Source organism: Bombina bombina, chromosome 9 (genome assembly GCF_027579735.1).
Source record: "Bombina bombina isolate aBomBom1 chromosome 9, aBomBom1.pri, whole genome shotgun sequence".
Lineage (NCBI taxonomy): Eukaryota > Metazoa > Chordata > Amphibia > Anura > Bombinatoridae > Bombina > Bombina bombina.
Genome location: NC_069507.1, coordinates 49547736 through 49566707, shown reverse-complemented (window position 1 = coordinate 49566707; position 18972 = coordinate 49547736). Strand labels below are relative to the sequence as shown.

Sequence of the window (18972 nt, the reverse complement as noted above, 5' to 3'; positions counted from 1 at the left end):
GTATTTATTTTAACCAGGTACAATAGCTATTAAATAGTTAATAACTATTTAATAGTTACCTAGTTAAAATAATTACAAAATTACCTGTAAAATAAATCCTAACCTAAGTTACAATTAAACCTAACACTACACTATCAATAAATTAATTAAATAAAATACCTACAATTATCTACAATGAAACCTAACACTACACTATCAATAAATTAATTAAATACAATACCTACAAATAAATACAATTAAATAAAATAACTAAAGTACAAAAAATAAAAAAGAACTAAGTTACAAAAAATAAAAAAATATTTACAAACATTATAAAAATATTACAACATTTTTAAGCTAATTACAACTACTCTAAGCCCCCTAATAATAATAAATAAAAAAATGCCCTACCCTATTCTAAAATACAAATAGAAAAGCTCTTTTACCTTACCAGCCCTTAAAAGGGCCTTTTGCGGGGCATGCCCCAAAGAATTCAGCTCTTTTGCCTGTAAAAAAAAACATACAATACCCCCCCAACATTACAACCCACCACCCACATACCCCTAATCTAAATCAAACCCCCCTTAAATAAACCTAACACTAAGCCTCTGAAGATCTTCCTACCTTATCTTCACCACGCCGGGTATCACCGATCGGTCCAGGCTCCGAAGTCTTCATCCAAGCCCAAGCGGGGGCTGAAGACGTCCATCCTCCAGCTGAAGTCTTGATCCAAGCGGCGGCTGAAGAGGTCCATCATCGGGGCTGAAGTCTTTATCCTATCCGGGCAGAAGAGGAGATCCGGACCAGTAGACATCTTCATCCAAGCGGCATCTTCTATCTTCTTCCATCCGACGACGAGCGGCTCCATCTTCAAGACCTCCGGTGCGGATCCATCCACTTCTTCCGACGTCCTAACACAGAATGAAGGTTCCTTTAAGGGACGTCATCCAAGATGGCGTCCCTCGAATTCTGATTGGCTGATAGGATTCTATCAGCCAATCGGAATTAAGGTAGGAAAATTCTGATTGGCTGAAGAAATCAGCCAATCAGATTCAAGTTCAATCCCATTGGCTGATCCAATCAGCCATTCAGATTGAGCTCGCATTCTATTGGCTGTTCCGATCAGCCAATAGAATGCAAGCTCAATCTGATTGGCTGATGGAATCAGCCAATCAGAATTTTCCTACCTTAATTCCGATTGGCTGATAGAATTCTACCGGTCCGGATCTCATCTTCTGCCCGGATAGGATGAAGACTTCAGCCCCGATGATGGACCTCTTCAGCCGCCGCTTGGATCAAGACTTCAGCCGGAGGATGGACGTCTTCAGCCCCCGCTTGGGCTTGGATGAAGACTTCGGAGCCTGGACCAATCGGTGATACCCGGCGTGGTGAAGATAAGGTAGGAATATCTTCGGGGGCTTAGTGTTAGGTTTATTTAAGGGGGGTTTGGGTTAGATTAGGGGTATGTGGGTGGTGGGTTGTAATGTTGGGGGGGTATTGTATGTTTTTTTACAGGCAAAAGAGCTGAATTCTTTGGGGCATGCCCTGCAAAAGGCCCTTTAAAGAGCTGGTAAGGTAAAAGAGCTTTTCTATTTGTATTTTAGAATAGGGTAGGGCATTTTTTTATTTTGGGGGGCTTTGTTATTTTATTAGGGGGCTTAGAGTAGGTGTAATTAGCTTAAAATTGTTGTAATATTTTTATAATGTTTGTAAATATTTTTTTATTTTTTGTAACTTAGTTCTTTTTTTATTTTTTGTACTTTAGTTAGTTTATTTAATTGTATTTATTTGTAGGTATTGTATTTAATTAATTTATTGATAGTGTAGTGTTAGGTTTAATTGTAGATAATTGTAGGTATTTTATTTAATTAATTTATTGATAGTGTAGTGTTAGGTTTAATTGTAGATAATTGTAGGTATTTTATTTAATTATTTAATTAATTAATTTTATTTAATTAATTTATTGATAGTGTAGTGTTAGGTTTAATTGTAACTTAGGTTATAATTTATTTTACAGGTAATTTTGTAATTATTTTAACTAGGTAACTATTAAATAGTTATTAACTATTTAATAGCTATTGTACCTGGTTAAAATAAATACAAAGTTGCCTGTAAAATAAATTTTAATCCTAAAATAGCTACAAAATAATTATTATTTATATTGTAGCTATATTAGGGTTTATTTTACAGGTAAGTATTTAGCTTTAAATAGGAATAATTTATTTAATAAGAGTTAATTTATTTCGTTAGATTTAAATTATATTTAACTTAGGGAGGGCAGATTAGGGGTTAATACTATTTATTATAGGGTTATTGAGGCGGGAGTGAGGCGGATTAGGGGTTAATAACTTTATTATAGTAGCGGTGAGGTCCGGTCGGCAGATTAGGGGTTAATAAGTGTAGGTAGGTGGCGGCGACGTTTGGGGTGGCAGATTAGGGGTTAATAAATATAATATAGGGGTCGGCGGTGTTAGGGGCAGCAGATTAGGGGTACATAGGGATAACGTAGGTGGCGGCGGTGTGCGGTTGGCAGATTAGGGGTTAAAAAAATTGAATAGAGTGGCAGCGATGTGGGGGGACCTCGTTTTAGGGGTACATAGGTAGTTTATGGGTGTTAGTGTACTTTAGAGCACAGTAGTTAAGAGCTTTATGAACTGGCGTTAGCCCAGAAAGCTCTTAACTCCTGGCTTTTTGCTGCGGCTGGAGTTTTGTCGTTAGATTTCTAACGCTCACTTCAGCCACGACTCTAAATATTAGCGTTAGAAAGATCCCATTGAAAAGATAGGATACGCAATTGACGTAAGGGGATCTGCGGTATGGAAAAGTCGCAGCTGCAAAGTGAGCATTAGACCCTTTCCTGACTGACTCTAAATAACAGCGGTAGCCCAAAACCAGCGTTAGGAGCCCCTAACACTGGTTTTGACGGCTAACGCCAAACTCTAAATCTAGCCGTCTATATCCAATGTTCTGTCCATCCTTATGACATTGAACTTGGTGTAATTTGATGTGTGTTGTCATATAGGGATTTCCCAAGTGACTCCTTCATTTGCAGACCTAATAACAATGCTTTATATCAAAGGAACTAAAAATTGAAAATTACAAATTAGCCAAGTGGAAAAACACAATATGTGTCTGTTTGTAAAACATACTAAAAACCATGCTAGTGGTGGCAAACATTATCTTAAACATCAGTGGATATAATAGGTTGTACAAATCTATAGACTTCTCCTAAATTACCTTATTAACTGGATACAATATAGGGTGTACCATTATACTAAAAACTTCCAACCGTGTGCAAGTTGGTATATAAAGAGAACATATTTGCAAATATACTCTGATGTAGCTATGTGTCCCCCTTAACAAGGATAAAAGAAAAACAATCTATTGGATTAGAATACCTGATCTATTTATCAGAAATATATATATACATGTATAATGATTTCTAAAAATTATGAAGTCCAATAATTCATAAATTAATTAAAGGCAGTCATATTGATCTGTTCATTTAAGCCTAAGGGATTGATAGTTATTAACTTCTAGATCCAGAAAGTCCCCCTTTGTCTCAAATGAACAAACCTATTTCTGCCCCACTTGGGTTGAATATATTCAATAGGAAAAATTCTAAAAATATCAGATTCACCATTATGGCAGCATACTCCAAGTCTCGGTACACTATGGTTAGTTACAGAATTCTTCAAATACCTCATGTGTACCCCCATCTTTTTTTGAGGGTTCTAGAGGTTCTTCCTATATATTGTACCCCATATATACTCTCTAGGAGATAAACTACACACTGAGAATCACATGTGAAATGGGAAGAAATATTACATTCTTCCTTGGTAATATTAGATGTAAAAATTGTTTTCTTTCCAGGTGTATATGCACAAAGACCACATCCATTTCTATTACATTTGTAGAAACCACTCTTGCCCAATATGGAGTTAGTTTTCAAATCTTTATTTTTGTTAGAATCAAATTTGCTCATTACAACCTTGCTAGGTGCTAGTTTATTTTTGAGAGTTGGTGCTCTTCTAAACGTACATATTGGGTTATCTCCTATATTTTCTCTTAGTAATGGATCACCTTGTAAGATTAACCAGTATTTGCCTAGAATATGTTTAGTTTCTTCATTGTTGTTATTATACTGTGTGATGAATCTTAAATTACTCTTGGATTGATTCCCTCCATTGAAATTACATATAGTATCAGATTTGGGGGTGGTTTTAATTATATAAAATTCCCTTCCGTCTCTATCCCTTGCTCTCTGATAACTTTTTTATTTGAGATCTAATGGATATTGTTTCTCTTTGAATCTTTTGATGAGTATTTCTGATTGTTCATCATAAACTGACAGATTCCGGCAGTTCCTGCAAATCCTGCAGAATTGGTTATATGGGATGTTAGTTTTCCACGGTCTATGGTGATTGCTGTGATAGTTAAGATAACTGTAAGAAAATGTGAAAGTTCTGGCTTGTTGCTATGAACATATATACCGTAAAAAATAAGAAGCGGTCTGTGGCTCTGTGATGTCGCTTAGATATCAGGTCAATGATGAGTAAGCAAGTCACCAGTATATACTGTATGTAATTCTCTGTGTTAACAGGTAGGTAGATAAAGTAACTGGACACTCACCCTGCGAACCTCAATATCGTCTCGGGCATCCACTGTACATGGAAACAGAGTACCTCACTCTGACTGCTCGATCCGTGGTATGTCACAAAACAGGATCCTATTTCGGCCGCAGTCTAGTTCGACTCACTCCTGTGAGGACATAGACACAGTGGCACTATCAATCCTTCGCTAACTCCGGAACTTCTCTGTGGTGGTGACATAGAGGGCTACTCTCCGATCAAATCGGAGACAGGCAAGTCACATGGAAACTTCGGCCAATCCCATACAGAGTTTGACTTGCAGCAAAATTCAACCTGAAGGTTTACACAGAGCAATCAATACAAACAAACCGCCGAAGGTAGCCGTAATATTGCTGTCGGAATCAGGATGCGGAAAGGATTCCTTGTAATCCAAGTAGATAATGAAAAATGTCCTGAACCTCTGAAGTATAAATAAAAACTGGGCTTTATTGTAACAAGTTTAATATAGACATGGTGGACACAAAAACAAAAGGGTTTTACGCGTTTCGGCCTAGGCGGGTAATCATAAACCTGAACAGACACAGGTATGTGTCGTTTAAAAAGGGTTAGTAACTAATGGTTATTGGTTAGTGCTAAACATACCCCTAATTAACCATTGATATGTCTGAACCTACACAACAAACAATATATACAGATGGGCAAATATCACAGAAAATGGGGTTAGACCAAATGAAATTACAGAGTACAATAATTCATAGTTTTCAACAAAATTTCTTAGTTTTCAACAAAATTAGAATACAGATCATAAGGCATGTCAGAAAACAAGTAAAATATGCGAATTCCTATATACACACTTCCAAATATGTAGTTGATTCAACTATCCGGAATAAAATATTCAGGTGATACACAAACAGAATATATAATCATTAAACACATAACATCACATACTGTAGCACATATTGGGGGGTGAACGATAAAAATAACTTGAGGATACCAATGAACTTGAAAGCTTAAAAATCATTCTAAGCTGATTTAATTAAATAAAATTGTCAATCTCTGGTAACAAATTAATGTGCATATACGTAAAAAATATATTTACATATCTTAAGATCTGTTATAGAGCATTGTAGTGCATACTTAAAAAAGTAAGTTAAAGAAAAAATAAATTCTTTCACTTAATGCACTCAGGTGATTATGATAACAAACCACTCATAAAGGTAGATAGATAATAAAATGCTCTTCCATGTATAATCAGGGATAGACAATGTTATCAATTTATTGGTGGCTTGTGAGATGAGGACACAAGAATGCTAATAATAATAATAATTAGTTTATCATCAAACAAACCCCCTCTTGTGGCCCTAAAATAAATGAAGCATAGAAAGTATGCAGCTAATGTAGTGTATATATAATTAATGATTTATTTACTATGACACTGGTGGATACTGGACCATGAAGCTGCTACTTCCAATGGTTAATAATATCAAACTCGGAGTTGAAACCATATGGTACCTGAGTATGCAGCTTCATGATCCAGTAAATTTCTTGCTTGGCTAAAATTTGATCTTTATTACCTCCTCTAGGGGGTAGACGTATAGTTTCAATACCTCTCCACTTGAAAGATCCAATATTTTTACTGTGTACCTCAATAAAGTGCCTCAAGGTTTTTCATACTTGATATATCCTAGATGTTCACGGACTCGAGTCCTGACATCTCTGCTCGTCATGCCCACATACTGTTTAGAGTGTTCAAGGCCCTCAATGAGGTACACTACATAATTACTTGAGCAATTGATACATCCTTTGGTCATTAATTTTTCTTTAGTGTCATACGAGTAAATTTGCCCATCTGTATATATTGTTTGTTGTGTAGGTTCAGACATATCAATGGTTAATTAGGGGTGTGTTTAGCACTAACCAATAACTATTAGTTACTAACCCTTTTTAAACAGCACATACCTGTGTCTGTTCAGGTTTATGATTACGGCCTAGGCCGAAACACGTAAAACCCTTTTGTTTGTGTGCCCACCATGTCTATTTTAAACTTGTTACAATAAAGCCCAGTTTTTATTTATACTTCGGAGGTTCGGGACATTTTTTCTTTTAGTTAAGATAACTGTTATTGTTAACTTCTTTAAAGTATGTTTTGGTAATGATAGACCCATCTTTGTCCCAACCTAATATAAGATCTAAATAGTCAATGTTGTCATGTTTAATTTTATGAGTAAATTGAAGTCCCATATTATTATTGTTAACAAAAATTATAGCTTCGGATTGCGTTCCCTCCCATATAAAAAGCAAGTCTTCTATAGAACGACCATAAAAGACCAGATTTGCCCCATGGGGTGACGAATATATATATATTTCTCATCAAAAATCCCCATAAATAAATTGGGAAAACTTGGGGCAGATCTGGTCCCCATGGCCATTCCTTTGATCTGAAGAAAAATTGTTCCTGAAAGGCAAAATAATTTTGTTTTAATTCAAAATCTATGGCTTCCAACAAGAAGTTCCTTTGTTTGTCTGGTAGATAAATATCTCTTTTTAAAAAAAAATATCTACTGCTTCTGTGCCTAATACATGAGATATATTGGAATATAAGGAGGATACATAGCATGTTAACCACAACAAACTGTGATTACCTTCCATAATATTCATTAATTTAGAAATAAGATCTGGTGTATCCTTTATATATGATGGCAAATTTATCACTGTTTTTTTGAGGAACTTATCCACGTACTCTGACAAATTCCGATCCCCGAGATGATGGGTCTCCCCGGGGGATCAACCTGGGATTTATGAATTTTAGGAAGGTGGTAGTAGTATGCAAGATTGGGTTTATATAGAGTTAAGAAATCTTTTTCTTTTTTCGTGAGTATCCCTTCAAGGAATACTCTGTCAATTAGCTTTATCAATTTTTTGAGGAAACTCTCAGTGAGATTGAATGTTAATCTTTTGTAGTATTCTTTGACTAATAAAATATGATTTGCCTCCTTCAAATAATCTTCTGAATCTTGCAAGACTACTCCACCTCCCTTATCTGCTTGCCTAATGATTATATTTTTAATTGAAGCTAAACATGATAAAGGTTTTGTCTCATATATATTTAAATTGGGTTTCTTGGTTACCTTTGTTGATAATCGACCAAATTCATCAAATACCAGATTCTGAAAGAATTAAATGCTATGCCCTGTATTGGAGGGATTTAAATTAGACCTCTGTGTTAAACCTGTATGTAAATAGTCATAAAAAAGTTGATCACATACATTTTCAGGTTCGAAAAATATAATATCTGTTTTTGGGTCTTTCTGTCATATCATCTGTAAGGATTGGAATTTGCCGTGTGTTTGTCAATTTCTTATAATTTGCATACAAACCTGTTGAGGTCAACAACTAATTCAAATACATTGTGATTATTGGAGGGACAAAAAGAAAGGCCCCTACTTAAAACACAAACTTCTTCATTAGTGAGTTGATGGCTCGCCCTCGGCTGCCACGTTTGCGTATGATCTTTTTCTTGTGGGTGTGTGTATCTCTTCCCTTACTTGTTATCTTTCGAGTTGTTTTAAACATGCAGGGGCTTATTTGTAATGTGCTGTTCAGTTGTTCCAGTTCTGATTGGATTGAAAAACATGTGGTTTGTCCTGTTGCTTATAATCCTTGTAATCATATCTTTCAGATGTATCATTTTTTGTCCATTCTTCCCTGTAAGTATTTCTATATCTTTCAGAAAAATGGCTATTGTGGTTCTTATTATAAAAATAAAAATGATGACTTGTTTGATTTCCATTGTAATTTGGTCTACTAGTGCCTGGGTGATTACCATTATGATTTGGTCTACTAGGGCCTGGATAATCTGATCTAATTGTTAGATTCTTTTTCTTAACAAAAGTTTTTTTATATTCTACTCTCGTCCGCTTCTTATCAGTGTCTTTCCCTGTTTTCAAATTAGTATTGGACTCTAGATTAGATTCAGCATCATTCTTATTTTTGTTTTTAGTCTTATTAAAATTGAAATCAGTCCCTTCCAAATAATCTTTTTCATCTCTAGCTAGTTTTTTTATTTTGGTCTGAATTGGCTTATTTTGAAAAGCATCTGTTTTGGCTTGAACTTCTTTGTATGATGTATTGAAATCTGAATTTTTTTCAAATTCCCTAAGAGCTGTCTGTAACTCCTCAATATCTGTTCCTGTTTTAGTTATCAAGGAGTCTCTAAATTCTATCAACAATTCAATTAATTTCATTGAACAATCTGTCAAAATATTTTGCCACTTGGTAGTATTGTTCAATCTATGTATTCATTTATATGTTTATATAGGTATTATTGACACCCAAAAAAAATTATTACTGTATATTGATTTATACTATCAGTTTAATTTGCCGCATCCAATATTTATCTTTTGAATCAGAGATCTCGCCTTCAGAAGCTGCAGAGGAATGATCACTAGATAACTGAGAAATTAGTCTTGGCGGAAACAGAACCCATAGAAATGTTTTTAGATTTCCTCTTCCTTTTACCAGAAGTAGGTAAAGCACTAAGGGCTGCAAAAACTGCAGAAGTCAACTGCGCAGCAAAATCTTTAGGCAAGCAAACACTCCCAGAAACTGACTGAGAAGAACCGCAGGGCACTGCATGTGAATCTGTCAACGACTGCGACATGTTAGAAGAAGGCTGAGACAACCCCTGAACAGCATTATCCTTATCCTTAGATAATAAAAACTTATTAAGGCAAGGGGAACAAAATTGCACAGGAGGAATAACCTGGACATCTGCACAATAAAAACATTTATCAAATGACAGAGAGAGCTTGGGATCGGCATCCCTAGTAAAAATAAAAAAGCCCTTTATTTTCCTTATACTCTAAATTCTATATAGAAAATTAGAATGTAAAAACTTTAGGCATAGATATTAAATCATTATTAAAACCGGCACCTTTACACCCCAGCCACGCTGGAGAGACTCACCCAACCAGTAACCAGGAATCCAATCCACACCAGCAGATAAAACAATCTTGTTCAAACTGAAAATCCTAGTAAGCTGCAACCATCATAGAGAAGCGTCAGGCAGGAAAAATGATCTTATGGCAGAAAAACAGCTCTGACCCACTGAAAATCCGGCTTCCAAACAGCTGGCTGCAAACAAACTGTTCAGCACTCAGGAAGTAACTGAGCAGTCACATGATCGCTAATTCAAAAGTAATGTGCGGTCCAATAACTTTCTTAAAGAAATTTTACCCAAACAAAAGAAAAAATACCTTTGTGCAAACAAATCCCCATAGCCAAAATCAAAAAAACTTTCACATGACAGAACGTGACAGAAAAGTGCCCTAAACTTTAAAAGGGATATTCAGTTCCACAAGGAGCCACCTTGTTCTCAAACTATCCTTTTTTTTCTTTCAAAAACAAGGAAACTCCTAAGTGCTGCATCCTCTTCACCTAGAAGGTAAAAGCACTTACCTGTGGATGCGCTGTAGGGAAGGTACAGCAAACAGGTATGACAGAATCCTCACTGACATAGACCTGTAGATAAAGAAAAAAACAGAGTAACCAACCCTGGTTTTCTAAATAGGGGTAGCAAAAATGTTGGAAGGTAAACAAAGACCACCTCGTCGTCTTTCAACTGCTAAAAGCCACCATTGCTCTTACTAAAGAGATTTACATGGACACAGCATAACCCCAATCCTTACTTGCAGGGAAAAGTACCCATTAAAGGATTAACAACTTGATTTCTTCAGACACTTTATTCGCACATCACCTACAATGTTACACAGGCAAAGAATGACTGGGGATTGTGGGTACTGGGAGGACACTTGAAGCTTTGCTGGGGTGTTCTTTGCCTCCAACTGGTGGCCAGGAGTTGAATTCCCACTAGTACTTTAATGGATTTGTGGACTTTCCATGCCACTGGAAAGAAATGTATGTTTAGTATAATATATATAATTGTTGTTAAACATTAAAAAACTCTTGTTTTACAGATGCCGCAGGGTTCCAAAAAATTGCTGCTTTGGAAAATAAAATGACACTTTTAGAAAACCGTCTCTCCATGCTAAATAATCGTAAGTCTTAGAAAATGTGGTTACTTCTTTATCCTTAATATTTTACTTAAGCACTTGTTAAAATGGCATTGTTCACAAAAAGTTCTATAACGCGTATTAAAGAGCAACATTTAGACATGCTAAATAAAACAAATCTTTAAAAATTGTTAAAAGAAAGCAGTTTAAAGGCATATTATTAAGGTTATTACCCTTCTCCCTGTAGTCATAGGTGCCGCCATGTTGAGTTCTACCTTTTACTCCATTCCAGTGCTGATATGTTAGTACCTGTGCAGCAACTCTCGGTCAGATACCTGCAGTGTAACTTAGGTTCCAAAATGGCTGTTACTCATGATTAGAGGGAGTTTCACATAATGAATTGAGTGGTTAATGTCCCTTTATGCTTTAATTGAAACTAACAAAGTTCTGTAGCACCTGCTGACTGTCACTGGCTACTACGGACAGCTGTTGCTGCTATATTGGCAAAGAGGGACACACATTTGAAAGTGTGATAAGAAAACTAAGTTAAATATAGGGGTGGATCATAATCTAACAGCAATTTGATCCTGAAATGTTTTTTTGAAATTGGTTGGCGTGTTTTCCAAGTGATCATAACGCAAGATGGATTTGAGCATTTCAAACCCCCAGCTGCGAATGCTTTTTCAATAGAAAAGTTTCCAAAAATGCCTTTTCATGTGTTAAATACTTGTTATCGGCATAGACTCTGGGAGGTCATCCAAAACTAACAGATACAATAGCCCATTCACACCTTTTAAGGTTACAGTAAAGTGCTATTGAATTAACCCCTTTGTTCACTGTCTAAGAGAAATTATTATTTACATGTGTGAGGTTAAACTATTGTAATCCGATTGCATCTTCACCTTTGCTAAAACATCTAAATGTTCGTCCCCTATAAAAGGCACACTCTCATTTGAGCATCTTCTATTTAGATACTATGTTGTGATGGAGTGAGTTCATGTATAACAGTTTCAGTACTGTTAAAATCCAGTGAAAGAAGACATCATCAAGACCATGTAATAGAAACCCATAGGCTTCTTCTTGTTTTAACATCATACCAAATCCGAAACGGTGCTTTTACAATCAATAGATGTAAATATTATAAAAATAATACCCGTAAAAATAAAAAGTGACAGTAGAGCGATTTATGCCAAGATACAAATGGCATTCAGATGGTGAGGATGGAATTGTATTGCAATAGGTTGCTTTTGAACGCACAACAGTGCAAATGGGACTTACAAACAAATACTAACAGGAAGATATTGCTCCAAGCCATTTGTAGATGTTGGTGTCCTGATCTCACTTTTCCTGCAAATCCCCTTAGCCATTTGAATGTATACATATGTAAAGGTATTGAATGGCCACTGCAGAAAGCCTATACAATAGCGCTGAATAGTGCTTTAATTAATCAATTTTATATATGTTAATGTACCTCTAAAATATCTCTTGTGGCCTTTTCAGAGTGTCTTGCCTATGTGCAATATAATAGAATGGTTCCAACTAGTCCTGGAATACTTGCAAAGATACCCAGAAGGTTGTTTTGGGGCTTCATCAAATGCTTTGAGGTTTCCCATTTGAAAAAGCAAAAATTAGACTAAAAAAGGTGTTGGAGAGTATCTTGTATATGGATTGTGATCATTGAGAACTTTTAGAGTCCATAGTAAAGATATAGCTTATGTCAAGGAGCTGCAAACAGGTGCTGGAAATAACCAATAAAGCGTTATTGTGATTGTGTTGAATTGAAAGTGGTCTTTTTGGAAAAAAATTTGGAACAAAATCGCCAAAAAGACCTCTGCCAGTACATTGTGATCAGCTCCATAGTTTGAACAAAGTTGACTACAGTGTCCCTTTAAGTACTTTATTTTAAACATTTTAACTGCAAAGTACAATAATTCTTATCTGGATTAAAATTGAATAATATTTATTTTATAATATTGCAACATGTTAGATAGCCTGTGGTTATGTATACTGATATAACCTATGCAAATGGACCTCTGAACTTTAAACTTGTGTTTTCAAATTTGGACAAATGCAAAAATAAATCACACTTTTGCTGTATTTTTTTTTTTTTTTTTTTTATTTTGAAAACACAAAACAAGCACGCGTCACAAAAATGTAATTAATCCATCTCTTAAATCTGTTCATATAAAGTGTGTAAAAAAATCTGCACACATGAAAGTCTTTATTGCAGGAAAGGCTTAAATATAAATTTTTTCACTATTCAATAGCAATTAAGCAATGTCCTTGTCAACTGAATGATTTCCATGTCAGTCAGTAAATATATAAGCTTTACTTTTGACAATCCTGACCTCATCAAAAATGTATATAAAAAAGCAATCTTTCTGTGCTGCTGTGAGCTTGTAGTAGTAGCACTAGCTACAACTTTAACTTTAATTAAATTTAAGCTTCTGTCTGGCTGCTCCTCTGCTACCAGGAAAAGCACAGCTGTGCCAAAAGAGGCTTCTCCCAGGTGGTTAATTACCAAAGAAAAAGCTGCTAAGCAGCTGATCAGATTCAGATAGAGTATGAAATTGTAAGCAAGTTTCTAATTTACTCCTATTATCAAATTTTATTCATTCTCTTGGTATCTTTATTTGAAATGCAAAAATGTAAGTTTAGATTCCGGCATATTTTTGGTGAACAACCTGGGTTGTTCTTGCTGATTGGTGGATAAATTCATCAACCAATAAAAAAAAGTGCTATCCAGAGTTCTGAACTAATAAAAAAGCTTAGATGCCTTCTTTTTAAAATAAAGATAGCAAGAGAACGAAGAAAAATTGATAATAGGAGTAAATTAGAAAGTTGCTTAAAATTGCATGCTCTATCTGAATCACGAAGGAAAAAAAAATGGGTTCAGTGTCCCTTTAAGCTGCTGTCCAGCTGCTACATTGAAGAGATCTCACACAGGAAATAAGTGGTTAACAATTTCTGTTAATAAATAAATAATGTTTTCACAACAGTTTTGGTTGAACCAAACTACCCTATGAACTACTCTTGGATGAAACAAAATAACTTTTTTTTTTATAATGAACAATTAATTTGAATCCATTATTTTTAGCTGTGCACGTCTTCTGAATATAGCTTGTAAAGTACATGAGTGGAGTTTATGTTTAATTTTTAAACACATTTTTTTATCCAATGAAAAGCAAACAGCATCCCCTTATATTCTTTTTAAAAATATGAAAATTCAACAGTGTATATATATATATATAATAAAAACTAGAAAGATTAATTCTGAATTGCATTTTAAGTTTGATACTTTTTATAGTTATTGTTGATTTCTTTATGTTATTATTCTTCATTCCAGTTCATTAGTATTGTTTTGCAAAGTGTTGTTCATGACATTTTTGGCTAGATTACAAGTGGAGCGCTAATATCACGCAAGGGATAGCAAGTTTTGTCAGCTTTTTGCAGGCAAGAGAAATAGCGTGCATAAACAATATGAAAGTAAACGTGAACTTGAAGTGTGAAACAAGCACAATGTTTACACAAAAACAAGAAGTAGTTGATTTCCTTCTAAACTTAAACCTATTCCAGTCCATTCCAAACACAAAGTAATTCACTTCTCAAAAGGCTTAAATGACCAGTGAATACAATAGAATTTAATAATTTAGAAATGTACAACAATAAGACAATGAAATAGCATTTACTTTACATTTTAAATCAGCAATTGGATATTTTCTGTCAAATTTCAAAGTTAATCAAATTTTCCTTCCCCCTATATCATGTGACAGCCATCAGCCAATCACAAAATGCATATATGTATATACTGTGCACTTTTGCACATGCTAACTAGGAGTTGAAGCCTCAAAAAGTGTGTATATAAAAAGAATGTGCACATTTTGATAATTTAAGTATATTAGAAAGGTTTATTTTATTGCATACTTTATCTGAATCATTAAAGTTTCATTTTGCAGGTTAATAAACATCTTTTTCTTAACAAAATAAAAAATATACTGTAAAATGACTATTTTAAACTTAATTGATGACAATTAAGTATTGGACAATTAGACATGTTAGTTATATAATTATCTAAAATATTAAATTATAAATTACACAAATATGAATTGTTATTAAGGGTTAATTAAAAAAGCTGCATTCAAATATACATGACTGTCATCATAAATATTGAATTAAGCAGACATTCATTTTTTTTTGTTTTGTTTTTTTGCTTTAGTATCTTTTCTCTCTCTAAAGGTCAGTGAAGAATTTTGCAAAATATATTTTAAATCCCTGTGGTACCTTGTTTTATTATAAGTTACATATTTACTTATTATCTGACAACAAATATGTGTTTAACAAGATTTTGTGGCAGACGTGCAGAGAAGAAAACATTTTTGATGAAAATTTTGCCATGAAAAAACAAATAAAAATAATAATTTAGTTGTGTCCAACTAATAGGCTAATTTATTTCAGCCAAATTTTTACAACATTTTTCATTTATTAGTGAAAATTTCTTAACTCCTTATTTACTCTGGGGAATGTCTTTAGGGCTGCAGCCGATCAGTAACTGGGCGGCAGCTTAAACGGACATTAAAAACTTTGAGATGGTAATATATATATATATAGTTTACATGGATGATTGGCACCAGAATCAATCAGACCCAGTTTATGCACACTTGCTATTATTAGGACCAAGGCAAGTGTGCAGTGCAAAAGAGGTATATCTAAAATATTTAACACACAAAAGAGAAATAAACCAACAGGGGGTGCAATAATAAATATATACCCTCCACTGGTGATTTAAAAGTATACCCTTTTCTGGCACAAACTATATAAGGTCATATTAAGAAAAAATTGTGAAAACACCATTAAAGATTGCATTATAACACATCATTTAATTTTTTGCAAATCCATTGTTGCTAGTGAGATAGAATATAGTGTTTGCAAAAAGCAAACCATTCACAAAAATAAGCCACATCAGTGGTATCCAAAACTTAAATCCCAGCAGATAATAAAGGGTACCCTTTAAAAGAAAAAATCAGGGAGCTGTCTGTTGGTTACGAGCACCCATTCACCGGTTATATTGGGTTATATTCACCAACAGTTATGTCCCAGTGTTAGTATACTTCACATCCACAGGTGTTTGAGGGAAATCCTTAATGTCTGTTGTTAGTTGAAAGCTTAGATATAGGCAGTTTAGGTTGTCAACACTATATATATATATATATATATATATATATATATATATATATATATATATATATATATATATATATATATATATATATATATATATATATATATATGATAAATTGTATATATAAAAAACTTAGCAATATACTTTCATTATTTATTTTGTCCCCTTTTCCTGTAATTCCATTCTGAAATTGTGAGCTTTTCAGTTACTGTTAGAAATAAATGTGCAGAACACTGTTCTATTCCATGAAGACATTGGCTGCACACTCTAGTGACCTATTTCTAACAGTCCTTAATTGGCCACAGCAGAGAAGGTAACCTAAGTTACAACATGGCCGCTCCCATTGTTGTATAGACACATAGGGGTCAATTTATTATTGTGTGGACGGACATGATACGATTTATCGTATCATGTCCGCTGCACATCGATAAATGCCGACAGCATACTGTCAGGATGCCAGGAATCCGACTGAGACGAGAAGTTCAAAAATAATCACACCTTTATTAATAGCAAAAAATAATAAAAAAAAAAGTCCACAAGTCAAATAACAAGCCAGGAATCAAAACCAGAGCTGGTAGTCAGATGAGCCGAGACAGGAGCCAAAGCGAATAGTCAGACGAGCCGAGTCAGGAGCCAAAGCGAATAGTCAGACGAGCCAGAATCAGGAACAAGGAGAACAGCAGAGTCAGAAATAAGCCAGGGATCAGGAACCAGGAGGGACGTCAGACAGCCAGGTAATACACAGGAGCTCTCACAAACAGGTCTGAGACAATGCAAGGGCAAAGCATACTGAACAGAGGCCCTTTAAATAATAAGTGATGACATCACAATTCTGAGACAATTCTGAGACAATTCATGTCTCACACGGATGATGTACACCAGTCTGGCCATAAAAGGAAGTGCAGGAAATGAGCAGCATTCACAATATGCACCAGAGTCAGCAAGAGAGGTGAACAAAATGGTTGCCAGAAGCACATGGCAAACAAAGCAGGGAAAAAACCCTGACACATACGCTGTCAGCATTTATCATTGCACTGCTGGTGCAATACTGCCCCTACCCAGGCCGCTAGCAGGGGGTGTCAATCAACACGATCGTATTCGATCGAACTGATTGCTGTCCGCCACCTCAGAGGTGGCGGATGAGTTAAGGAGCAGCGGTCTTAGGACCGCTGCTTCTTAACTTACGCTTCAGGTGGAACTGAAGCGGAGTGGGTCGGAAGCAGCATCTGCTGATTCATAAATTGACTACTAAAACTTTACACTTATTTTGTCAATATTTAAACAACTAATAAAACTTTAAAAAATACATCTACCTGTTATTCTCAGACTAATCTTTTCTTTGAATGCATCATTCTATCTAGCATTTATTTAGTGTTTAATGACCCTTTAACCTTAAAAAAAAAGTTAAAGTAGTAACAGAACAAAAATAATAATAAAAATATATATATATATATATATATATATATATATATATATATATATATATATATATATATTAATGGGGTCAAGACTAGCCAAGAACAAATGTAAAGCTTACATAATTATTTATTAAGGCAAGAATCACAAATCCATAATTTACTCTTTTGTTTATTCTTTAAAGAAGGGGCTTGTTTTGCATCTTGAAAAAAAGCAAATAATATGAACTCCCATGTCTAATTTGTGGCTGTATAATTTGCTAATTTAAATGTGTTTTTCCTATTCAAATGATGGCTTTTCTTATAGATTTGAAAGGTATAAAAAACAAAGCAAAAATTACCATAGATGCCATATCATGTTTTCTCATAGTACTGGAATACACAACATTCTCAATGATCTAACATTCAGCTATCTTACTGATAGTCATATATGTATGTCTATGCTTAATTTGTTTTAATGTTTTTTTCTTCTCAGTTGTCTTTTTCCAAATGTCAGAAGTAAACAACGGGCACAAAATGTACCTATCGAGTCTGAGACAAGCTAACTATCATACAGCAAAAGCTATTTGTGAGAAATATGGGGGTACTTTGCCTGTCCCACTGAGCAGTGAAGAAAATTCTGCCATATATGAAGTTACAAAAGTGGTAAAAGCAATGACATCTAATAGGATTTTCCTAGGGATTAATGACATAAAGCAAGAAGGAGTTTTTATGTATCCTGATGGGAAGCCAATAACCTATAAGAATTGGTACCAACATGAACCAAATGGGGGAAGCGGAGAAAACTGCATTCTAGTATATGAACATGGGCAATGGGTTGATTTTACCTGTGATGCCACCCAGCAAGTAGTCTGTGAATTTACATTTCCATGATGACGCATTTCTATACTCACTAATATATATAAATATTAGAGATGTGCAGTCCAAAAAGTTTTGGTTCATCCAAAATTTTTGTAAAAATATTTTGGGAAACTTGTCTCCTAGAATATTTGTTGTCTTCACTTAATTTAAAACAAAATGAGTATCGAGTTTTAGTTAAACTTTTACATTCATTTTTGTTAAATGAATGTAAATGTTTAAAAGGTACAGGTAAAAAAATTGACCTGTACCTAAAATACTTAGCTACACGTGCAGAAGAGCAAGCTATCCCGCTCCTCTTCACTCTAGAGCCGGAACCGCACTAACTGGAGGCTTAGCACGCTCGGCTTCCGGGGCCTGCACTAAAGTTAGTGCCTGCCCTCTAGTTAGCCCGGGCCAAGCTCTGGAGTGAAGAGGAGAGGATCAGCACACTCTCCAGCGTGTGTAGGTAAGTATTTTAGCTTTTTTTAAGAAAACAAAGGAATATTGCAGAATTCGGAAATATTCATTAATTTTCTTCAATTTATCCTTTGCAATATTAAGTTCTGAAATGAATGCACAAGTCTAATATATATATATACAGTATATATGAAATTGACATCTTGTTTATTTTCTTTTATGTTATCAGTTCCTAATGTCATATTACCGTATAAAATGCAACTTTTTAAATAAAAATGATAAAAAAAATTATACATTTTACTGATCTAAGTAATATAATAGAAAGGGGAAAGGTGGAAGCTGAAAGTATATTCAAAATTTTCAGTAAACTTTTCTCAGCTATCATTTTTCACATTGAATATAAAAATGTTAAACCTTCTATTATAGCAGAGCTTTCCAAACTTTTCATGTTTGTGACACATTTTTTAGACCTACATCATTTTGCGACACAGTAATTCAGTTGCACTGCAAACAGGAGGTTAACCTAACTTGTTTTAAGA

At 34.5% G+C, this 18972-nt stretch overlaps 1 protein-coding gene across 1 annotated transcript in view; it reads left to right on the top strand.

Annotated features, from left to right (window-relative positions):
• Positions 1–18686, top strand: part of LOC128639509 (mannose-binding protein A) — a 52518-nt gene extending 33832 nt beyond the window's left edge. The window contains exons 5-6 of the mRNA XM_053691651.1: positions 10547–10627; positions 17652–18686. Of these exons, the coding sequence (XP_053547626.1) occupies positions 10547–10627; positions 17652–18049 (479 nt within the window). The 3' untranslated portion in view covers positions 18050–18686. The remainder of the gene's footprint in view (positions 1–10546; positions 10628–17651) is intronic.
• The last annotated feature ends 286 nt before the right edge of the window (positions 18687–18972 follow it).